Here is a 24457-nt window from a genome sequence, read left to right on the forward strand (position 1 = left end):
CCCGGGCCCCCTCGCCTCCCGTAGCCCCAGCAGACGTCTCTCCTGGCAGCCGGTTTGGTGGGACGGCTGCCGGCGACAGCTCCTGAGAAGAGGGGCTCCTACTGGCCGCTGTGGCTCAGCTGACCCGGGTCCACCGCCACTTTGGGGTGTGTCCCCTGCAGGTGCTGGACAGAAGTAGCCTGAGAATTCTGCTGTGGCACCAAAACGCAGCCCTGTTCTGCCCACTGGCTGGGGCGCAGCCTCGGGCACTGCCCAGAACCGCTGACTGGTGACAAGGCTGACTGTCCCACTGCCCGCTGGCCCCAGGCTGCTGGTTGCCATCTGTGTGTCTGTGCCTCCCGGCCATCTGTCCACGCCTGAGGCCTGGCCATGAGATAGCAGCGGAGGCCCTGTAACGCGGGGCTTGGGAGGCTCACAGTTAGGGACACTGCCGGCCAGCCTCTTGGGGTCACCCCAAGTGGGCCCCTGGGCACGTGTGCTGTGGGAGCGGTATCTCATCGCCTTCCCTCTCTCTCCAGCTCTGGGGGCCTCTCTCAACATCCAGTCCACTGCCCGGAGACCACGAGGGGGCGCATCAGCCCTGGTGTTTTGGGGTAGGGGATAAGTCTCAGGACGTATCCCAGACAGGGGATAAGTCCTGGGAGGCCACCAGGAGCAGAACCCAGCCTGTATTCATCCACCGGAAGGTGCCCGAGACTGCTGCCCTGGGCGGGCTCTGGGGGACGGTCCTGGGGAAGGGGTGCGGGGATGACGCATGGGCCCTGCCCCTGGCACCTGCTCTCACGGGGTGGGTACAGTGGAGCACCAAGCTCTGCATGACGGTGAAGACGGCAACCCGGGGGAGGGTGCCTCTGCCTGGGGCACCTGGGAGGTGTGGTGCTATCGGGGCATTAAAACCCTGCCACGAAAGTCCTCATCGTCAGAGCTGAGACACAGGGGATCCTCACCGTCAGAGCTGAGACACGGGGGATCCTCATCGTCAGAGCTGAGACACAGGGGGATCCTCACCGTCAGAGCTGAGACACGGGGGATCCTCATCGTCAGAGCTGAGACACGGGGATCCTCATCGTCAGAGCTGGGACACAGGGGGATCTTCACGGCCTTGGATTTGGCAATGATTTCTTGGATATGATACCAAAAGCACAAGCAACAACAAAACCAAAAATAATAGACTGGATAAATTGAAAACTTCTGTGCATCAAAGAAGCTATAGAGAGAGTGAAAAGGCAACCCTCAGAATGGGAGAAAATATTTGCAAATCATATATCTGATATCGGAATTATGTCCAGAATATATAAAGAACTCCTACAACTCAACAACAGCAAACTCCAAACAACTCAATTTTAAAATGGGCAAAGGCCTTGAACCAACAGCTCTCTAAAGAAGACATATAAATGCCAATAAGTCCATGAAAAGATGCTCAACATCACTAATCGTTATGGAAATGCAAATCAAAACCACAGTGAGATATCACCTCACACCCATTAGGATGGCCACTATCAAAAAACCCCAGAACAGACTTCCCTGGCAGTCCAGTGGTTAGGACTCCGAGGGCCCAGTTTCGATCCCTGGTCGGGGAACTAAGATCCCACAGGCCGTGCTGCGCAGCCAAAAAGAAACCAACCAACCAACCAAACAAACAAAAAGCCCCAGAAAATCACAAGTATTGGCAAGGATGTGGAGAAATCAAAATCCTTGTGCATTGTTGGTGGGAATAAAAATGGTGTAGCCACTATAGAAAATAGTACGGTGCGTCCTCAAAAAATTAAACATAGAATTACCACGTGATCCAGCAATTCCACTTCTGGGTACAAACCCAAAAGAGTTGACAGCAGGGTCTCAGAGAGATATTTGTACCCTCGTGTTCATAGCAGCGTACTTCACAACAGCCAAGTGTTCGCTGATAGATGCATGGATAAGCAAATGTGTTCTGCGCATACAATGGGACATTACTCGGCCAGAAGGGGTGCAGCACTGACACAGGCTACAGCACGCATGAACCTTGAAGACACTGTGCTGAGTGAAATAAGCCAGCCACAAAAAGACAAACGCGCCGATCGCACCCGTATGCGGTCTCTAAAGCAGTCAAATTCATAGAGACAGAAAGTATGGTGTTTACCAGGGGCTGGGGGAGGGGGATGGGGAGGGAGTGTTTAAAGGGGGCCGAGTGTCAGTTTGGGAAGAAGGAGAGTTCTGGAGATGGATGGTGAACTTGGTGGCACGATGTGACTTTTTTTTTTTTTTTTTTTTGCGGTACGCGGGCCTCTCACTGCTGTGGCCTCTCCCACTGCGGAGCACAGGCTCCGGACGCGCAGGCTCAGCGGCCATGGCTCACGGGCCCAGCCGCTCCGTGGCATGTGGGATCCTCCTGGACTGGGGCACGAACCCTTGTCCCCTGCATCGGCAGGCGGACTCTCAACCACTGCGCCACCAGGGAAGCCCGTAAATATTTTTAATGTCATTGAATTTACACTTAAAAATTGTTAAGATGGTAAATTTTATGCTATGTTTTTTCGTCACAATAAAAACATCTCAAAAAGAAAAACAAAAACAACTCAAATCTGCCGGCACCACCTGGGGATCAAATTCTTCTCCCCCACCTGGCAGCTTCGATGAGCCCTAGTAGCTTCTTCAGTCCGGGCTGTGAGATAGATGCCATGTTCTAGGGGAGGGCGGGAGTGACTCCGGTCTGGCCCTGGGCTGACTGACTGGGCCTGTGCGACAGAGCTGGGTCACTCTGCGTGACGCCAGATGACCGTGTGGCTGCTCCCTGGGCCCCTTTCTCAGCCCCCTCCTCCCCAGCCCTGTGCCGAGGCCCTCGGGACCCTCCTCTCCCCATAGACCCCTGCCCGCCCCGTCCTGGGCTGTGGCGACCCCTGCCTTCCTTCCGCTTGGAAAGCTTCATGGCTCAGCTGTCTGCTCCCCACTTGGTGGGGGGGTTACCTTCCCGGTGACCATGCTGCTTGGCCACATGCCTGCTTCTCTTTGGGTGGCCCGGGTGTTCACAAACGCCTGGACAGCTCACCTCCTCAGGGCTCCCCCCCGCAGCCCTCATTGGACAGACAGACCCTGCCTGCGCCCCCTGCCCCCCGACAGCACACATGCACCTTGCATCTTGCGCAGGAACCGACCCGAGTGCCTCCCCAGGCTTCTCCACCAACCTGGGGGTCGATTGTCCCATCACCCGCTTCCACACCTGGTCCTGCAGGTTCCCTGCGTGTTTACGTCAGAGCTGGGCACACGCTGAGAGCTGGGTCCCTGTGAGAAAAGGCAGCAGGCTGGGTGGCCGCCTCCCCAGGGGCAGCCTGCCTCCCCTCAGCCCCCGGGCCCCTCCTAGCAGGTAGCAGGCCCGCGGGGTGGTGATGGGTGGTCAGGAGGACAGCCCCTGGGCCACGGGGACCAGCAGTGGGACAGATCCTGGCTGTCAGGGCTCACGTCCCGTAACCCGGGGGAAATGCTTTCCCAGGAAATCACTGGGAATCCAGGGGCTCCAGCCCCAGGGGCATCACTGTGCACGAGTCTGAAGTCCAGTAATGGGGGACAGTGGGCGACATGGGATGTGCCCCAAATGGGCTGGGAACCGAGGAGACAGGGCGGAGCGAGGCCACGCCGAGGCCAGAGTCCTCTCCTCCGTCTGACGCTGCTCTGGAGGGCACCCAGGGCAGGACTGCCACCTGTGTCCTTCCGGGGGCAAACCCCTCGCCACCTGGATCGTCCCTCACCTGTGCCGAGCCCTCGCGGGGGCTGCCATTGTGCTCCCAGGACTCATTTCACAAGCCTGTTCAGGTGGAACGCGTGACCCCTTTCCCGGCACCTCTGGGAACTCCCGAAATACAGGCTCCCGTGCTGCCCTGAGTTACACTGAGAGATGGAAGCAACACAGACACGCGCAGGCCAGCCCGCCCAGTGCCGCCAAGGCCCACGGGGAGCTCTTCAGATCCGCCCACGCTGCTGGGCATGTCTGGTCTTCCCCTCGCTCCCCGCTGGGGTCCCAGGGCTGTGGTCCTGGCGGCTGTGGCCCGAGGTACGTGGCTCCCCCGTGGTCTAATGCTACCTGGCCGGCTGGGGTGGGCGCCTGCTTCCCCTGCGCCCTGGGCCCCGTCTCTCTCGTCTCTCGCCCCACTCTCCCGGCTGGGTCCTGGCGGACCCAGGCGGGGCTCACATCCGGCTTTCCTGGGCCTCCACCCATTGTCCAAGTGCTGGCTGCGTGCCAGCCTCTGTGCCCCCGGCGCACGCTGAGGAGGCCCATACTGCCCCAGCCGCCTGGAGCTTGCCACCTGCTGGGGGACTTACCACCCGTCCAGGGGCTGCAGGGGAAAGGACGTGGCCTGGCTCATCAGGGCTCCGATCAGAGCTGAGGTCTGGGAAAGCGCGGGAGGGCAGCGGGCAGGGGCAGAGCGCGGGGGGGAGCGTGTGCAGAGGGGCCGGGGGGGGCGGGCAGCGAGGAACTGGCAGGGGACCAGTGCGCCACAGGAGGGGTCAGGGCTCAGCCAGGCGGGGCCTGCCGTCCGGCCAGGGTAGGAAGAGAGCCCTGCAAGCATGGAAGTCCGGAGACGGATGACCCAGAGGCGCGCGCTGGGGCCGGATTCCTTCCTCTGGGGTGGGCAGGCTCTGGAGGCTCAGGGCCGTGGCTGGGCGGCCCGGGGAGGAGCGGCGTGGGGCTGAGGAGGGGTGGCTATGGGTGGAGGTGTGCACGCAGGGAGGGGGAGCAGATTCAGGACTAACTGGGCGGAAGCAGGGTGACCTCGAGATGGGAGCCGGGGGTGGGAGAACCCTCTGGGGGCAGACTGGAGACGCACGCTGAGCTTGCTGGGTACGAGGTGCCTGAGACGTCGGAGGGCAGATGGGCCTGGTCCTGGGGCCGCAGGAGCAGGGGTGTCAGCAAAGGGCGATGATGGACACGCACGGCAAGGGAGAGGAGACCACACAGGAGGGAGAGTGGACGCCAGCCTCAGGCACCTCAGTGCCCCTGGTCGGGGGGAGGGGCTCCAGGAGCCAAGCGAGGAGCGCTCCCCGGACACAGGGCTACGCCCGAGCGGGGGGCAGGTACCTAGTGGGGCCCGTCGGGCGTGGAGCTGGGCCTTCCTCTAGGCTCAGAGCCCCTTGGCGCTTTGGGTACACGAAGTGTCGCCAGGTCTCCTGGGCAAATTCGGGAGAATTGTGAGATTCTTGGGAAAGTGAAGCTGGAGGAATGTAAGAGTCATCGAATCACAGACAGTGGAGTGAAGGTGCAGACAGGGCCCCATGCCCGAGGGTCAGGGTCAGGAAGGAGAGACCCCAGCTCCTCTGCAGCAGCGCCTCCTCCCTGCAGGTCAGAGTCCCATAGAGACAGAGGGGCCGAGGCAGACGGCTGGGCAGGTGCTGGAGGCGACGGCAGGGCGAGGCTTCCCAGCCGGGCCGGGCGGTCCCAAGGAGACTTTCCCCAGCTGGTTCCAGCTCCAGGCTCAGGTGGTGACAGGCATTTTCTACTCTTCACTCTCTTTGCCTCTCAATGACGTTACTCCTCAGATTCTGAGCCACAGCCCACACCCCGGGGTCCTGAGAAGGGCCTGCAAACCCTGAGCAAGTCCACGTGGGAGCCACCTCCCTGAACCTCCTCCAGAAAGACCTGTGGCCATGGAGAGGACATGCGAGTTTCTCTGAAGGCTGTGGGACTCAGGACCAGAGTTGACACTCATACAAGGAGACAAAAAAATGCCATGATGCCCACCCCCCCCACCCCCCGCCATGAGTCAGGGGAGGTTGCAGAAGACATTATCTTGGTCCAATCTGATTTGTAACGGGTGCAAAGTGTCCAGGCCCACCCTGTGGTCATTTCCTTGCTGTTTGAGGTATATCAGGATGGATGGCTGTACTTAGCAGGAGTAAGAGCCACAATGGTAGGAAAGGCCAAGGGGAAGCCTTTAAAACCACCTACTCCCATGGCCAAAATTGTCCAGCAAAACATACTGTGTGCTAGTGCAGTGCCAGGGCTTAGAGCCACCTTCAAAACTGTGACTCACCACGGCGACCTCAGCAACAGGTGGGCCAACATGAAATGCTTAGATAGAAGTCCAACAAAATATATACAAAACCTATTAGGGAAAAACTACGTAACTCTGATGAACAAAATCAAAGAAGATAATACTAAATGGAGAGATATTTCATCTTCATGGATAGAAGACTCAGTATGTCAGGATGTCAGCTCTTCCCAACTTGGTCTATAGATTCACTGCAATCCCAACCCCAGCAATTTATTTTGTGGATATCAACAAATTGATGTAATGTTTATATGGAAAGAAAAAAGACCCAGAAGGCAACACAATATTAAAGTAGAAGAACAAAGTCGGAGGACCGACTCTATCAGACTTCAAGATTTACTCTAAAGCTACAGTAATCAGGACGGCAAGAGACTAGACACATACATCAATGGAACAGAGTAGGGAGCCCAGAAAGAGACCCATATATGTAGTCAACTGACCTTTGACAGAGGAGCAAAGGCAATACAATGGCGCCAAGGTGGTCTCTTCCACAAATGGCGCTGGAATCACTGGACAGCCACGTGACAAAAATGAGTCTAGACACAGACTTTACACCCTTAACAAAAATGAGCTCAAAATAGACCAGACAGCAAAATGTAAAGCATAAAACTATAAATCTCCTAGAAGGTAACACGGGAGAAAACCCAAATAACCTTGGGTATGGTATTGACTTTTTGATACAACGCCAAAGGCATGAAAAAAGCAGTGGATAAGCTGGATGTCACTGAAATTAAAAATCTTCACTCTGTGAAAGACAATATCAAGAGAATGAGAAGACAAGTCACATAACGGGAGAAAACATTTGCAAAACACACACCTGATAAAGGACTGTCATCTGAAATATGCAAAGAACCCTTAAAACTCAACAACAAGAAAAGAAACAACCCGACCAAAAAATGGGCCAATGGCCTTAACAGACAGCTCACCAAAGAAGATATGCAGATGGAAAATGAGCATCTGAAAAGATGCTCCACATCATAGGTCATCAGGGGAAATACGAGTTAATGTGAGGTGCCGCTATACCCCCATTAGCATGGCCAAAATGCGGAACTCTGACAACACCATGCTGGCGAGGATGCGGAGCAACAGGAACGCTCATTCGTTGCTGGTGGGAATGCAACACGGTGCAGCCTCTTGTGAAGACAATGTGGTGGTTTCTTGTACAACTAAACATACTCTCACCATATGATCTAGCAATCATACCCCTTAGTATTTAACCAAAGCAGCTGAAAACTTACGTCTACACAAAAACCTGCCTGCAGATGTTCATAGCAACCTCACTCATAGTTACCAAAACCTGGAAGCAACTGAGATGTCCTTCAGTAGGCGAGTGGATGAATAGACGGTGGTCCATCCAGGCAATGGAATATTATTCAGACTTCAAAAGAAATGAGCTATCAAGCCATGAAAACACGTGGAGGAAGCTTAAATGCATATTATTAAGTGAAAGAAGCCAATCTGAAAAAGGCTACATACTGTATGCTTCCACCTCTATGACATCCTGGAAAAGGCAGAACTATGGAGACAGCAAAAAGATCAGTGATTGCCAGGGTTTGCGGTAGGGGTAGGGATGAATGGGTGGGGCACAGGGGACTTTAGGGCAGTGAAAATGCTCTGTATGATACTATAATGGTGGACACATGTCATTATACATTTGTCCAGACCCATAGAATGTACAGCACCCAGAGTGAATCCTACTGTAAACTCTAAACCTTAGATGATTCTGACACGTCAGTGTAGGCTCACTAATTCCAGCAAATATAACATGCTGGTCGGGGGTGTTGACAGTGGGGAAGACTACATACCGGTAGGGGTAGGGGGTGTATGGGAAATTTCTGACCCTTCCTCTCAATTTTGCTAAGAACCTAAACCTGCTCTAAAAATGTGTCTTAAAAAATAAATTTAAAACTCAGTGGGATTGTGGTGACTGGCAGTGGATTACATAAACCGAACCAAGTCGTACCCTGCAACCCAGGTGCTGTACTTTGTGGTTTCTTTAGTAGAACAGACAGCACAGCCTCTGGGACGTGCTAGGTGACTACTGATCTGGGAAACGCATTCTCTTCAACCCCCTTTAGAGAGGAGGATCGGAAACAGTTTGCATTCACTTGGAAGAGGCAACAACGTAAGTTCGCGATCTTGCCCCAGGTTCATCCTCGTGCTCTGTGCCACAACATAAGCCTGATGGGCCTTTATCATTGGGACATCCTGTAGAACGTCACTCTGGTTCACCGTTTTGATTACATCCTGCGAAGAAGACCTGGGAGCATTAGCTAGCAGCTCACTGGACGCCTTGTTAGACATATTCATCCCAAAGTGCGGAGGGTAAGTGACTCGGAAGGTTGTGGGTTCCGAGTGGGGTCAGAGCCCAGCTGGGCTCTCCAGCAGGTGCAGGTGCAGGTGCTGGTGGGACCCGGGGAGAGTGGGCAGTGCGTGGCATCTCTGGAAACCCTAACGTGGTCGTGGAAGTGGTGGAGCAGGACCACGTCATCTGCAGCCTCACTGCTCAGCACAGTGTCTACCATGATGCGCGGCCCTGGCAGAGAACGAGGCCCTGCCTGCGAGACCCCAGCGGACCGTGTGCTCCGAGCTGCCCATCGGGAGCCACCTGGTACAGGGTCCTCACCTGTGCAACGAGGTAGGAAAAAATGATGAAAAGATATGAACACTGGAAAAGAAGGAGTGAAAATGTTGTTATTCATAGACGACTTGATTGCATAGAAATTCGCAAGGACTCTACAAAGAAACTACTAGGTTTGCTTATAGAGAAGAGTTAGCTATAAATCTATATATTAAGAATCACTTTTGGAAATGAAATTTTAAAAATACCATTTACAGGGCTTCCCTGGTGGTGCAGTGGTTGAGAGTCCGCCTGCCGATGCAGGGGACACGGGTTCGTGCCCCGGTCCGGGAAGATCCCACATGCTGCGGAGCGGCTGGGCCTGTGAGCCATGGCCGCTGAGCCTGCGCGTCCGGAGCCTGTGCTCCGCAACGGGAGAGGCCACCGCACTGAGAAGCCCGCGCACCACGATGAGGAGTAGCCCCCCCTCGTGGGCAGCTGGGGAAAGCCCACGCGCAGCAGCGAGGACCCAATGCCGCCAAAAATAAATAAATTTATACATAAAACAAAACCCCAGACACCTGGGAATACATCACATAAGAGATGTGTAAGACCTCTACACTGAAAACTGGAAACACGGCTAAGTTTAATTTTAAAAGACCTAAATTAATGTTCATGAACAAGAATTTGTAATATTTTAATAGTTTCCATTGTCCTTAACTTGATGTATAGATTTAGTGCAATTCCCACCAAAATTCCAGTAAGCTATTCTGAGGAAATAGACAAGATGACTAAAATTTATATGCAAATTCAAAAGATCTAGGATAGGAAATACAATCTGTAAAAGGGAGAATGAAACTGGAGGACGCGCACTACGTGATTTCAAAACTCTATATAAAGCTGATGTGCTTAAGACAGCGTGGTGTGGACATAAGGGTGGATAAATTGAGCAACGAACGGGAACAGAGGCAGGAGGAGGCCTGCACCCATGGTCAGCTGGCAAAGGGGCCGCATCAACTAGATGGGAAGGAAGGGCTATTTAACAAACATGGCAAAGACTGGGTATCAGCCTGGATAAAAATGAACCTCGCCCCCTTCTCGCCTCCACGCACAAAGTCAGCGTGAGGTGGGTCATAAACCTCAGCATAAAACCTGACACCACAAAGTTTCTAGAGGAAAACATGGGAACAGATCTTCAGGGCCTCAAGGCAGGCAGAGGATCCTAGGGAGGATCCAAACAGCACAGACCATGAAAGAAACACAGGAGCAAACAGGACTTTAGACGTGGGATTGCAGACCCTCTGGCCTCTCAGCCCCTGTGCTGATCACAGCTACCCTGTGACAGTGTCTGGTCGCCCTATCAGTGCCATCTCTCCCAGTGGCTGTGAGCTCCACGGGGCAGCGGGCCTCGGGTCTGCTCAGAGCCCCACCCCAGTGCCCAGCTGGGTGAGCAACGGGGTGGAGCCAGGCCAGCCCCAGCCCTCCACAGAGACACAGGGCCGCACGGGGTGGGCGCCCATCCCGACCAGAGGGAGCAATGGCGTGCGTCCTGGAGGCTCTGCGTGAGGACCTGGACGTGTGGACGTGAGGACCTGGACGTGTGGACGTGAGGACCTGGACGTGTGGACGTGAGGACCTGGACGTGTGGACGTGAGGACCTGGACGTGTGGACGTGAGGACCTGGACGTGTGGGCGTGACTGCAGCGCACGCTGCCCTGGCCTGGCCTGACCCTCCCGGGGAGGAGAGGCGAGGGAGCCTGGCATAGGCAGAAGCCCGTGAGGGCAGGAGCGAAGGGACAGGGGTCGGGGGAGCCAGGCAGAGGAGGGGCAGGGGCTGGGGGCTGCAGAGTGGCCCCAGGGCTGCGACGCCCAGACGCTCCGCGCCTGCGGTGAGCCCTTGAGTCTCCAGGGCTCGAGTCCCGGCTCTTTGCCCTTGGACACCTTGGTGCCCTGGTCCCGCGACCCTGGGGCCTTCCGTGGAGGTCGTACGTGAGGATGTGTTTTGCAGGTTCAAGGTCTGGGCCCAGGGTGTGCAGTGTCAGGGCGCCCGGCCCAGCTGACGGCCACACGCCCCATCCTCCAGCTCTGGGGAGGCCCGGGCGAGGATCCGCTCCCTGAGCTCCCCGCAACAGAGGTGCAGTCAGGGAGCGGGGGGCCTTCCTGCCAGACTCCTCCGCAGCCCGGTCCCACACAGTGAGGACAGATGACCAGCGGCTTCTTTATTGAACATTCCCAGGCCAGTGACCTATGGGGACGGCCGCTCGCTGGGGAGGCGCTGAGGGTCCAAACAGCCCACATCCAGGAAGCTCCGCTCGGAGGGGTCGGGCCCTCCCCCCTTCACCCGGGCTGGGTCAGCAGCTGTCCTGTCCCTGTCCCCCTGGCAGAGTCTGTTTGCTGCTGGGCTCCCACCCCCAGTCACTGCGTGAGCATGGGACAGGCAGCCGGGTCACAGCTTGTTCCGGGGGCAGCGCTGCAGGGCCTCCTGCAGGGCCCCAATCACTCGGTCCACGTTCTCCCGGGAGGCGTTACAGCCCAGCAGGCCAATCCGCAGCACCTACGGCGGGGGCGGGGCGCAGATGTCAGCCTCTGTCTGGGGTCCTGCCTGGCTGTGACTGAGGCCAGGGCAGAGCCAGCTGGTGTCCCCCTGTGCGGGAGGAAGTGGGTGGGAGGGTACACGTGGCCTAGGTCACTCCCCGTACAGCCCCCGGGGTTCAGAGAAGGTGCTCCCTTCCTGACGCCCTGCTGTCCCGGGTCCGCAGACGACCGCTGACCTCGGCCTGCATGTGGTACACTCAGCACAGAAGGCCCCCCTCACCTTCCCCACCGAGGGCCCGAGGCCGCCCGTGATCTCGATGCTGAAGTGGTCCATGACGTAGCTGACGAGGTCTCTCCAGTCGTAGCCCGCAGGTGCGGCCACGGTGGTGACGGTGGGCAGACGGATCGCCTGCAGGACAGGCCGGGCTCGGCCACCTCGTGCCATCACAGCCAGCTCCACCTGCCCTGGCCTGGCCAGCCCTGGCCGCAGGCTCCAAAGGGGCGGGCAGGGGTGCATGTGGGGGACGGAGCAGGGGCCCCAGGAGAGCGAGGTCACCACCGCCCCAGGAGCCACGCCTACCGGCTGGTGCTCAGGGCAGGGCTTCCAGCCTCCAGGGACCCCTCTGTGTGTCTGTTCTCTGACAGGCCACACGCTGGCTTATTCAGCTGACCCCCTACCCCCAGCCCCTCCAGGATGGTGTCTGGCTGGCGTTCTGGAGGCCGATGGGCGTCCTCCAGCTCAGGGAGCACCCATAACTACTCCAGACGGCGAGGCTCTGGGGGAGGTGGAGGCATCCAACTAAATGTCCTGAGATCCGGAGGCCAGGAAACCGTGACCATGACGGGGACTGTGCCCCCATCCCCAGGACCGCCCCTGCCCCCACCAGAACTGCATAACCATAAAGGGGGCTGGACAGGAGCTCGCCCTCCCCCCACTGCCATGTGATGCCCTCTGCCCCCGCCCTCCTCACCGGATCCTTCACGAAGAGCTGTAGGCCCAGCCCCTGCAGGCGCCCGTGCAGGTACTCTGAGGCCTCGCGGTGCTGCTGCCAGCTCTTCTCCAGGCCCTGGGTGGGGAGAGGGCAGTGGGGTGGGCAGGGTGGGCTGGGGGCCCTCCACGGTGGGCAGAGAGGGAGAAACTGGCTGGCATCCACCGGGGGGGGCAACTTTGGCCGGGGGAGGGGCTCCTCTCTTGGCCTGGACCCTGAGCGCCTCGGGAGCCCCCTGGAGCCCCAGGTTCAGGGCCCTGACTCTGCCCCAGGGGCCGGGCCCGGGCTACCTCAGGGAGGTGGAAATAGTCTGGGTCTGGGAGGGGGACGTGGCGGCCCAGCCGGTTGTTGGATCCTCCAGGCCCCTGGGAGGGGTGGGGACGACCTGGCCAGAGGTGGGGGGCTGCCTGGGGGCAGAAAGGCTTCTGGGCTGCACGCTGCCTCCTGCCCTCCCAGCCGCTGAGCCCACAGTCCCTACTCCACGGGGGTCCAGCCTCTCTGGCGGCACAGCTCCCAGCCGTGGCCCAGTCCCCTGCCCTGCAAGCGTCAGCTCCCGGCCTCTCTCCCGGCTGCACAGGTGACCACCAGCCCACGGGACACCTTGAGTCTAGCCCAGCCCATGGGACACTACCATGTCCCACCCAGCCCATGGGACACTAGCCCAGCCCTGGGCCGGTGGCGACGTGGGTGGACGCAGGGGGCAGGCGTGGCCGGCGCAGCACTGCAGCCTCGCTGGAGGCAGGCCTTGGCCCAGGTCTCTCCCGGCCGCTGGACCGGCAGCTGGCAGGGCCCCTGGGGGCCGTCCTGGGGCCGTGTTTCCTGGCCTGGGCCAGACTTGGCCTCCTGGGTCCCGAGAGTGTGGACCTTGCACTGGGCCAGGGCACCACCCTGGTCGTGGTCACACCCAGCTGTCCCCACGTGGCTCCTGCCCACACCCGGGAGCGGGTAGTGGCCGAGGGCACAGCCAAGCCTCCTGACGGTGGTCTCACTCCCCCCCCCGCCCTCTGGCTCCACTTCTTGGCCGCCCGCCCTCTCTTCCTCCCACCTGGGCCCTCTGCTCAGCCAGGCCCGCGCTGAGCGCTTCACTAAGAACCTAGGGCCTGGAAGGGGGTCCACACCTGCCCTTTCGCCGCATCTGCCCTCAGGGCTCTGTCCTCCGGGGCCTCTACCCTCAGCTGGCAGCCGGCTCGCCACCCCCCGCGCCCCCCCCATGCCTGCCCAGAGCCTATCCCCCTCCCCACTCAGGGCTACTCTCCAGCAAGGCCCCCAGCACCTCTTCCTTCCTGCGGGCCCCTCAGCAAACCAACCGAGTCTTAGCATCCCTCTCGCCCCCTGCCCCCAATCAGGGAATCTCGGGGTGGGGGCCACCCAGCGGTTCGCCAGCCTCAGCACCTGCCGGGTCCCCGCTCCACGCTGCTCCGCTGCCCCTCCGCTCACCTGCTCTGCTAGATGGGCCAGGCTCTCTCTCAGGCTGTACAGGCTGACCACGGGGGTGGTGTGATGGTATCTGGAAGACAGGAGCGGGTGGCCAGGTCACTGGGCGGGGCCAGGGCAGTGACTGTGTCTCTCCCAGCCCCAGCTGGCCCAGGCTCTCTGACGAGGGGTCGGCTCCCACCCAGGGGAGCGCGGTCCAGCTTGGGGGCTACAGACCTGCAGCCAGATGTGGGGAGAGCCTGGCTCAGAGCAGGGCACTGGCCGGGCTGCGGGAGAGGCTGACTGGGCTGGAGACCAGGCACTGGCTCCCACCTGTGGCCCCAGTGCCCCGCTGGGCCCGCTGCATAGGGCGCAGTTCCTGGTGTCCCTGTCTACGTGTGTCACGTACGGGGCCTCGGGTTAGGGTCAAAGCCACCTCACAGAGAGCCCCCTGCCCCCCACTCCCTCTGAGAGATGGGTAAAGCAAGGCCCAGGATTGGGAAGATGTGTCAGGCTAGGTCCTAAGTGCCTGCAGATGCGCTGGGACTTCTGGGAGGAGAGGGCCCATGGAAAGGGGGGTGGGGACCATGCCTGGGGGGCCTGGGGGGCCTGGGGGGGACCCCGTTGGGGGCATTGAAGGCCTGGCACTGGGCTCCAGCTGGGTGTGAGGGCATGAGGGTGGAGGCTCCCACCCCTTAGCACTTCCCTCCCCCCACCCACCCACCCCCTTTCCAGCCCCGCCCCCTCTCTCACATCCTGAGCTTAGCACTTCCCTCCCCCCACCCACCCACCCCCCTTCCTCCCCGCCCAGCCCCGCCCCCTCTCTCACAGCCTGGGCTTGTCGTCACAGCCCCAGAAGTTGGCCAGCCACTTGATGTCCAGGTAGAAGGAGAAGGGCTTGGTCTTCCGAGTGTAGATCTTATTTCTGGGGAGGAGAATCAGCCTGAATGCCCCCAGCCCCCCGTTGCTCAGAAGTGAGCCAGATGGGTGGGGCCCCCAGGACCCCCGTGTCTGTATTCAGGCCCCTGGGGCCCAGCTGTGCCTCTGCCTCGAGGGTGTGCGCCTGTCACTGGGGGGAGCATTGCAGAGCACGGCCCGAGGAGCCGTCCCTTCCCTTGCTCTGTCCCTCCCTCCTCGGGGCCACCTGGCCTTGCTGCCCGTCCAGCCCTGGCTGGGGGCGGGGCACACTCACTTGGCCTTGTCGCTGAAGGAGATGAGCGAGGTGCCTGCAGGGGCGTTCAGGACCTTCTGGGAGCCCGAGTATAAGACATCGATGCCTGTGGAGGGGAGGGGCGCATGCTCAGGGGCCGAGCCCCACGGTGGGGAGGGGTCACGGGGGGGCTGCCCAGCCCAGGTCCTGAGAGTCCAGCAGATGTTGCAGGAACCTGGGACCCACCATGCAACTGGTGTCGGAAATGGGAGGGACAGTGTTGGAGGACTAGACCCTTACCCTGTGGGGTCCGACGCTATTGCAGGTGGGCTGAGCTAACTGGAGGGCACCCGTTAGCATCTGCCTGGTGTGGAAAACCCACACGTCTGGGGTCAAGCTCTGGGAGAGAGTGGGGGGCGGCGGAGGGTGGAGCAGCAAACGGGTTTTTCCTTCACATCTTGCAGTGCCCGTCCCCCGGGCTCCCACACAGCCTGAGGGGAGTTTCAAATTATGGGGCAGCAGCAGAGGGTGGTGGTCAAGCCCAAAGCCGGGAGGACGAAGGACCAGGATTCAGATCCAAGCCCTGCACCGTCTCTGACTCCCTGAGGGTGGGGACCCGAGGCAACTGCGTGCCCCGGTGCACGGACGGGTGGACCCGGAATGTTCTTTACAGTTCATTCCTAAAGGCTAAAACTGGGCGGACCCAACGTTCTCCCGAGAGGAAAGGGGTGAAGTGGGGGTTCACACAAGCGATGAATACTCAGAACCAGCAACACGAGCGACCTTGCTGACATTAGGTTGACGTCTGCTGACCCACAGGGTCCCGTGGAGGCCGGTGGGGGGCAGTGAAGGCCAGAGGTCCTGAGCCTGGCCCTGCTGCTCCGCGGCCTGGGCCTCAGGCTGGAGCCTCCTTGCCCGGCTTCTCCCTCCACGGCGGGGGCGGCCAGCCTGGAGGCCCAGGGTGGGCATCCCGGGGACAGCACTGCCCGCCTGCTCCCATCCCCAGGGCCCCTCTGTGTGCCTGTCCTTTCAGAGCAGTGGTTTGGGGTCAGCCCAGAAGGCTCCCCTTTCAGCACTGGATCCCGCGGAGCAGAGCCCTCTGCAGAGGCCGAAGTGGACCAGGCCAAGCGGGCCGGGCGGCCGTGGACGCAGCACCACCCAGAGTGGAGCCGGGCTTTCCTCCCTGAGGAGATGCTGGGCCTGGAAAGCTTCCCCGGGCTGGCCTGCAGGTGACAATGTCAGCGGTGCTCCCGGCGTGTGACAGGTGTTAGGGGGGTCTCCGCCCTGATTGGCAGGGGCCCTGGCACTGCCCCCACCCCTGCTCCAAGGCTCTGGGTGCCTCTCCAAATGCCTCCCCTGGAGGGTCCCTTCCTCCCGCCTGCCGCCCGGTCCCGGCCGACGGCCCAGCAGAAACACGGGGTGTGGCCAGTCTCTGGAGCGTGTCCTGCCCCGTGGGGAGCTGGTGCTCTCCCACGCCTCGTGGAGACCAGCGCCTAATCCGTATGCAGCCGACGGACCCGCAGGCCCTGGCACAGCACACCCCCAGCCAGGGCTTCTGACGCTTCGGGCCACCGGTGGGTGGCTGGGCGGGGGGCACTCCCTTACCCTGCTGGTCCATGAAGATGGGGACCCCGCCCAGGGATGCCACCGAGTCCACCAGCAGCAGGCACTGGTACCTGGGGGAGGGGCAGCAGAGAGCAGGAGGGGCGTCAGACTCTGCCCCGGGGTGGGGTTTCTGGAGGGGCCTTAAGAGCCTTTAGAAGGGCCACCGGGGAAGCAGGGGAGCCTCCCACCTCCCACAGCCCCCCGGGACCAGCTCTGTGTCTGAACCTGGGTGAGCCCCCGGCACAGCGAGTCTCCCTGGGGGCCCCAGGTGGCCGGACCCAGGTACTCGTGAGGCCAGCCAGGCAGTCTGTGTCCTGGGGGCTGGCTGGGTGCTCTGACTGCTCAGGCCCAAGGGCCGTGTGGGGTCCAGGGACCAGCCTAGCACAAGGCTGCATCTCTTCTGCTGACAGCCCACAGGGCAGGAGTCCAGAGCATGGGAGGACAGAGTCCAGAAACAGCCCGAACTGAAACCTCTGACTTTCCTCCACCTCCACATTTTCTTTAAAAAACGCACGAAGAGTATTCCACGCGGACCTATGGGAGTCATAGCCCAGGTGACATCTGTGAGCTTGATTCACTGGACAAGACCCCAGGCGGCAGGTGGTCCTGGCTGGGCTGTGCCCAGTGGGCCCGAGGCCCCCATGGAGGATGGCAGCCCTGCCGGGGTGACCCTGCCTGTCGGTGGAGCTTCTCTCCTCCCACCCTGTGGTCAGCTGTCCAGAGCACGACTGCTGGTCCTAGGAGGGAATCCCCCCTGACCCCACCCAAGGCCCTGGGCAGCCCATGCAGGGGTGGGGGAACCTGGCGGAAGGCAGTGGAGGACGGTGCTGCTTTGGGGCTCTGGGACCTCGGGGCAAGGGGGGCAGGCCCTGGCACCAAGGCTGCAGGGTCAGCTTGAGCCCTCCCTAGTCATGGGGCCAGGAGGGCAGTGGCACTGGGGGGACACCTGACCCTGCTCTCAGATGGGAGGGTCCATCCAGCCTCGGCCCAGAGCCAGGAGGACCCCCGAGGACCTGCACCACCATCACACGGCAGAGGCTGGGGGGACCGGCCAGCAGCCCACCACACTCCCACCCTGTCCTCAGACTGGGTCTGAGCTGTGCTTGGCTCTGCCCCCAGCACTGCCACCCTGGAACAGGCTCCCCCGAGGGACAGGCTTACCTGAGGGGACAGGCTCACCTGTGGGGACAGGCCCACCTGAGGGGACAGGCTCACCTGAGGGGACAGGCTCACCTGTGCGGACACCTGAGGGGACAGGCTCACCTGTGTGGACACCTGAGGGGACAGGCTCACCTGTGGGGACAGGCTCACCTGTGCGGACACCTGAGGGGACAGGCTCACCTGTGCGGACACCTGAGGGGACAGGCTCACCTGTGGCAGAGCTCCCCATAGCCATCGAGGGGCTGCAGCACGCCACTGGATGACTCTCCCTGGGTCAGGAACAGCAGCACGGGCTTGTGCTGGGCCAGGGCCTGAGAGGACAGAGGTTACAGCCATGGGCAGACCCAGTGCGGGGAAGGGGCCTCCGTCTGTCCCCCTCCCCAGGGACAGTGCAAATCTGGGCAGTGGGAGCTGGACGCCCCTCAACCCCTCCTGCCCCACCAGCTGACCGGCCCCCTCCCCGGGCTGGCGCACCCCCCGTACCTCCTCCACCTCCCGCAGCGTGAAGTGGCCTCCAGGGTCCTTGATCATGGGGTGTACGCGGGCTCCTGGGGGCAGAGTGAGTGGTGAGCAGTCCCCGCACGCTGGGGGGAGCCAGCGCTGGGGACAGAGGCCCGGCTGAGCAGGTGGGTCCTGTGAGGGCCGCCCATGCCTGCCCCCAGCTGCTGCTGGAGGGGGAAGGTGGAGTGTGCTCGGTGAACCCAGGTTCCGGGGTGCCGTGGATGAGAGCGGGTCCCTCAGCTCCACTGTCGCCTCCCCAGCCCACCTTCCCTGGGCCCAGCCAGGCCGGGGCACCCTGGTCCTTTGCAGCCCTCTCCACATGGGAAGTAGGGAAGCATCTGCGCCAGGCTGAGCAGGTGGGCGCTTCCCAGCAGAGGGTAGCTGCAGAGGGGCCATGCATTTGGTGGATGACTGGGTGAAGGATTGAGGGGGTGCGGGAGCAGGCTTTGCCCCCTCTGGGGCCTTGGGGCTCCAGGGAGGCAGGCCCTGGTCCTGCTCTGTCTCTTGAAGCCCTGCACCCCCGTGCACAGCAGGCCCCCAGTGTCATATGCAGGAGGCAGGGAGGCCCTAGGACCATCCAGCCTCAGGGGCCTGAGGTGTGTGGTGGAGGCAGGGGAGGGGCTTGCCCAGGCCAGGAGGGTGGCCGAGGTCCGCTCAGGGTCCCGGACCCTGCCTGACCCGAGCTCCCCTTGAAAACCGGCATGTGCACTGGAGGGGCCCCGGTGAGGGGTCAGGATGCCCTCGGGCTGTCGGGGGTTGTCCATTAACCTGGACCGAGTGTGCCCATGTGCGGAGCTGACCAGGCAGGGGTTCCGTGATGTTTCCAAACCCGCGGTAAATCATTAAACCCAATGCACCCTAGGGCTTTCGACTTCTGTCTCTCCCTTTAGTAAATTTTACTCTGGAAGTGGACACCCTGTCCATACCTCCGTATTTTGCAGCTCTAGAAACAGCTGTTTCTGAGATTTTGAGGGGGGGATGTCAGCTTCTGAAACCTTGTCCTGTGACAGAGTGGAGGTGGCCCCTGGGGACCTCAGACAGCTGCGGGGATGCTCTGGGTTCGTGCTGAGACCAGAGGAGTCCCTGCAGTGCCGTCCCCACCACGGGCTCCGGAAATAGCTGTTCCCCAAACTCCGGGAGACCAGGGGGATGGGGGCCCCTCGAGCATCCCGACGCCCTCTTGGCGGAGACAGCAGGCTGGCAGGCAGGGGGATGCATGAAGGGCCTCCAGGGGGGGTAAGTGCTCAGGGCCCGAGGTTGGTACCTGGAGAGGGGGGCTTCCAGGCTTCGTGCCGGAGGAGGGAGGCCTCTGGGGAAGGATGGAGAGAAGGGCCGCACCCCACGCCCACACCGTCTCTTACCGATGCGCTCCCCGATGTCCTGGGCCCGCTGCCCCCAGATGCCGTTGACCCCGACCAGGAAGGAGTCCCCCGGCTCCAGGAGGTTGAACAGGGCGGCCTCCAGTGCACAGTGCCCCGAGCCGCTGATGGCCAGCGTGAGGGGGTTCCGGGTCTGGAACACGTACTGGATGCCTTGCTTGATCTCGTCCATGATCTGGGGGCAGTGGACATGCAGCTCACCGCCTCCCCTACTCCCACCCCAGGGAGGAGGCCACTCAGGGCACTGACCGCTGTGTCTCAGTGGCCTACCTGGAACATCTCCTTGTGCATGTGTCCTATTGTCTGCCTCCCCCCAGCCGCCATGACGCGGGGGGTCAGGTTAGAGGGGCCGGGCCCCAGCAGAAGCCGGCTGGGGAGGGACAGGGGCTTACTCAGGGCTTCTGGGGGGGCCACCAGCAGTGGGTGGGAGGCCATGGTCCTCACCCAACCTGCCGCCTTGTGCCCCAGGGCCGCACTGGCCGCGGTCAGTGCCCGGAGCATTTCCCAGCAGGCCCTGCACTGGACGATGGGCACCGGAGGACACGGGGGCGTCCAGGAGGTGAGCCTGGTTGACGGGTTTCTGCTCCACCTGCTGTCTTTTGCTGTGTGTCGTTGTTACCAGGCCGTTATCAATGCTTGTCCTGCACGTGAAGGCTTGGAAGCAGGGGTGTTGAACCCTCGGTGGGAGAGGAGGAGCCAACAAAGTCCAGTCAGTGAAAAACAGATCTTGGCCAGCTGCCCTCTGCCCTCCAGCCGCCCCTCCCTCTCCGTCCCCGAAGGATGCCCAGCCTGGTACGCCTGGCTGGGCTCAGGGGGCCCCAGCGTTTTTCTTATGTGACCAGAGCGCCAACATTTCAGACTTGGCAGACCTACAGGCTGTGTAAAACTACTCAGCCCTGCTGTGGTGGTGAGAAGGCGGTTACAAGGGTGTGGCTGTGTGCTAATAAAACTTTATTTACAAAAGAAGCGGTGGGCCAGATTTGGCCCAGGGCCACAGTTTGCTGATTCTGGCTTAGCTCCCAGAAAGACTCACTTCAGAAAATATATGCTCCACGTGTATAAACACACATATGTACACACTGAGGACATGTCCATTCTTGATCCTTTCGGAGTATTTCCTCTGCCCGTCTACACCTGAGGGCCCCGATGATTGGTCTCCACACACGTAACCAAGGGGTGCTCACTGGGGAGCCTCCACAGCTTCTGAGTCAGCACGTGGGTCAAATAAATGCGACCAAGACTCCCTGCAGGAGGAGCCAGGCCCAGCCCAGGGCGGCAGCCCAGCAGAGCCGCTGGCGTCCTGGGACATCGAAGGAGCCCTGCGCTGTGGGTGACCAGGCCGGGGAGGCACTGGACCGGATGCTCTCTGAGTAGCTCTTGCTTCTGACAGCTCTCAAGGGGCCGGGTTGGAGCTTGCCAGCACTTCCCGTTTTGTGTTTAGGGATCTGACGCCTGGGCCTCAGTAACCAGGGGGGCGTCCGGGCTTGCACGGAGCCCCCGTGGTCGACAAGTGACTGCACATGACCTTCCCCCATGGGGACTTGCCCTCAGCTCAGCAGAGCCCTGCATTCAGCACTCGTTGCTTGGGCTGGGTTCGTCTGGCATCCTGGGGTGGCAGGGACTCCACAAGCTTTAGCCAGGATGGACGGGCATGGCCTGAGCACCTGGAGACCCTCACAGCCCTGCTGGGTCAGGGCGCCCTGTCCATCTGGGAGGAACAGGCAAAGGGGACAGGCCCCGAGTGGTGGGCAGAAAGAAACTCAGGGAAGGGGGGCCAGACATATCCCTGTTGGCCCAGGGCAGGCCTGCCACGCCACCGCTAGCCTGGCCCTGTCCTGCACAGGGAGGCCCAGCGGGCGCCCCCTCCCTCGCTCCTTCCTTCCCTTCTTTCCCCACTGCCCCGACATCTTCCTTACCAAGCGATCCCTCTGGGCCAGGACCCAGTCTGGCAGCTCCAACTGATGCAGTGTCAGTTAGAAGAGAAGCAGAAGCCCCTACCGGCGGCCGGCGGGTGGGGCAGAGGACCTGGGGTCTGCGACAGCCTCCTGGGAGCTGAGAGGAGACGCCTGAAGGGCCTGAGAGCCTGGAGGAGGGGACAACCCCGGGGGGCTGCTGGGCAAAGTCCGTGGGGGCTTCGGAGCTGGGCCTTGGAGAAGGGAGAGGCGGGCCCACCCCAGGGTGGGAGGGGTGGTGAGGGCCTGCTAGGCAGAAGGAGCTGCAGGGACCTGGGCACAGAGGTGGAGGCCTGTGTGAGGGGGGCCCGTGCAGACCCCTGCTGGGGCCAGCAGCCTCAGGTCTGGCCCGGCCATGGTGGCTGGGGCCCGGTACTGGCCTGGTAACACCTGTGCGGCACTGGGCCTCTGCAGTCACAGGTGTGTCAGCCCTGCCCAGCCCTGGTGCTGACCCGCCACAGCTGAGGAACCTTCTCCTGCTGGAGGGGGTGCCAGCCCCACAGCTGTGCCCACCCTGGGGGCCCCCTGCCTGCTGGCAGCGGGGGGACCACCCGGTCCGCAGGACAGACCCCTCGACTCTGCTCCTGCCCTGGCCACCTTGTCTGCAGCCACACGGTCCCTGGGCTCCTTCCCTCAGTCCCTGAGCCCAGAGTCCTGCTCGGCCCGCCCTCCGCCCACCTGAGAGCTGCACCACCTGGACCAGTGCATCATCGGGGCCTCCCGCCAGGTACACTGCTGCCTTCGCTCCAGCCTAACAAATGTCTCTGTGCCTTTGCACGTGCTGTTCCCTCTGCCTGGAAGGCTTGTCCCTCTCTTTGCTCAGCCCCTCTGGCTCTCTTCTCAGAGCTGTGGCCAAGCCTCCCGTCCGGGGAGCCATCCTGTCTGGAGTTCCTCAGACGTCCTTCCGCCACGCCACAGGCTGCATGGGCCGCCCTGTCTGTGTAGGCCTCGGGCAGGACCCCACTTCGTGCAGCCCTGAGGGGTGCCCAGCGTGGCACGTCGGGGCAGGAGAAGCCTGGGCCCGGGGTTGGCCGACCCGGCCTGGCCGGTGGACGGGTGGGGGCAGCCCAGGGAAACAAGGGAGGTGTGTGTTCTTTGTTCCAAAACAGGAAGATGTCCTGTGTCAACGTAACCGGGAGGGGAGTGTTGCAATCCAGAGAGGCGTCTCCTCAGTCCGAGAGCAGATTGGGAGCCGCGAGCCATTGACGCCAGTGAGCAGCGCGGCAGGTAACCGACCTCTGTCTCCCAGAGCCCTGGAGACAAGGGCCACCTGGCCAGGTGGGCTAGGCAGTTCCTGGTCTTGAGGCCAAGGTCAGCACAGCGTCGCCCGGAAGCTGCGTCTTGTAGCTCCGGAAGGACCAGCCGGCTCACCCGGGGCCACCCTGCGGGGCCTTGAACCAGCAGCCGTGGGGGCCTGGGAATGAAGTGCAGACCAGCTCCTGTGCCTGCCCGCGGCGGGCTTCCTGGGTCCAGCTGCCCGTAGACCCAGGAGTGTCTTAGTCTCCCAGCCAGTGGTGGAACCCACGGGCTGATGCCTGCCACACACTGAGGCTGGTTTTGAAATTTCACTTCTGGTTTCCCACAGTTGACGTGAAAAGCACAAACGACTGCTTTTGCCTGAGGGTCTGCAACCTGCCGCACCCCAGAGGCGTGTCGTGAAGGCAGGCGGTGCCATCTGTCCCCTTGGCCCTCCGGGCAGACAGTGACCTTGTGTGCCGGTACCGACGGGCTTCTCGTCCTATCTACCAGCTGGGAGTCTCCACGGATGCTCTGTTTCAAACCTACGGCTAAAGCCAGCCTGTCCTGACATCCTGGGCCAGAGGACCCGTCAGAGGCCCACCGCTCCCATTTTCACAGACAGCCCGCCAGGTCCCAGACGGCCTGAAACCCGCAGCCGCAGCCAGAGCGGCAGGACCCCCAGGGCTGCCTGGTGGGAACTGCAGCTTTGCCTCAGGGCGTCCGGCCCAAGGCGCCACGGCCAGGTCCCCAGCTGAGTGGCAGGGGTGGGTCTCTGCTGGGAGAAGGTCAGTGGGAGCCTGTCCCAGCGAGCAGCCCCTGCTGGGGCATCACGTGCCTGGGTATTTGTTTAGTTGTGCCCTGGCAGGTGCCACAAGGGCCAGGCTCTGGACACCATCGATTAACTGCTGTTCCCCCACCACCCCCGGTCCAGCACGATGCTGCTTCCTTGTGGTCAGGGCGCCCTGGGTGAGGACACCAGGTCGTGGTGTGGAAGCCTGCACCTGTGGCGAGGGGCCAGGAGCCCAGCTCTGCCTCGGAGAATCAGGACTGAGCAGTCTCAGGGCGCTGCCACAGGTATGGCTCACGTGCTTCAGCTCCACTGCGATGAGGGTGGACGGGCGACTTGCGGCAGCAAGTCACCCCCGTTCTCCAGGCGCTGAGCAGGCAGACGAGCCCCTGGCCACATGGTGACAAATGACACGTCGACCACAGCAGCAGAGCACGCTCGCAGAAAAACCAAGCGCTCCTGGGGCTCTCGAGTGCCCGCTCTGTGTGCTGTGATTCTCAGGGCCTCATGGGGGGCTCGGCCCCTTTCCCATATGGGTCTCTGTGTCCTTCATAATGTGACAGTCGTGACAAACCAGAGAGGACCCCGGAGCCTTGCGCCTGCCCCGTGAGGTGGGAGCTTTGGCCAGGCTGCCTCCCACGTGCCCTCCGGCTCCCATGGCCTGTGCCCCAGAGGGACGCCTGGGTACCAGCCTGCTGAGTTTACTAAGAAGAAAAGAGATACTTTTGAGTATTTCCCACTGATGTTTGGACTTAAAACATTGCTTTTTTAAAATTAATTTATTTGTTATTTATTTGTATATATTTTTAAAACATTGCTCTTAACACAGCAGAACCGGGGTCTAGGATCGCCCAGGGTGCCCCACCCTCTCACACCCCAAAACCCAGGAAGTAGCTATTTGTATGTCCCACCTACAGAGCTAAGGAGATGACACACACTGGCCTCACAAACATCACAGAAGTCAATCCAGGCTTTGCTGTCAGTCGGAGGATACATTTAGCATCAACTTTAACGTCAGTTTAAAATCCAACATGAGATGAGGGTCGTCGAAACCCAGGGCACGAGAGTTTGCGGGAAAGTTTGGCGAGACTCAGGCCGGACTGGACGCGCATGCCTGGAGCTTCCTCCCGCGAATCGCCGCGGTGCAGGCACTGAACCCTCTCTGA

The 24457-nt window shown here is 61.1% G+C and overlaps 1 protein-coding gene across 1 annotated transcript; it reads right to left on the reverse strand.

Annotated features, from left to right (window-relative positions):
- Positions 1-11026: 11026 nt before the first annotated feature.
- On the reverse strand, positions 11027-19763 carry AGXT (alanine--glyoxylate aminotransferase). Its single transcript, XM_060151202.1, has 11 exons — positions 19584-19763; positions 19296-19488; positions 17917-17981; positions 17644-17744; positions 16273-16343; positions 14710-14794; positions 14347-14442; positions 13542-13611; positions 12087-12182; positions 11396-11524; positions 11027-11134 (listed from the first exon to the last, which is right to left on the reverse strand). The coding sequence occupies exons 1-11, from the start codon at positions 19746-19748 to the stop codon at positions 11027-11029; spliced, it is 1179 nt and encodes a 392-aa protein (XP_060007185.1). The 5' UTR covers positions 19749-19763.
- Positions 19764-24457: the final 4694 nt, after the last annotated feature.

This window comes from Lagenorhynchus albirostris, chromosome 6 (assembly GCF_949774975.1).
Source record: "Lagenorhynchus albirostris chromosome 6, mLagAlb1.1, whole genome shotgun sequence".
NCBI classification, from domain to species: Eukaryota; Metazoa; Chordata; class Mammalia; order Artiodactyla; family Delphinidae; genus Lagenorhynchus; species Lagenorhynchus albirostris.

Bases quoted from the DNA above. Each gene is read 5' to 3' on its own strand.
- AGXT (XM_060151202.1), bottom strand. From the start codon at position 19,748: ATGGCCTCCCACCCACTGCTGGTGGCCCCCCCAGAAGCCCTGAGTAAG. The intron at 16,344-17,643 runs GTGAGCCTGTCC...CCCCTCCCCCAG, and splicing joins TATGGGGAGCTCTGCCACAG to GTACCAGTGCCTGCTGCTGG. The intron at 14,795-16,272 runs GTAAGGGAGTGC...TCCCCTCCACAG, and splicing joins CATCTTCATGGACCAGCAGG to GCATCGATGTCTTATACTCG.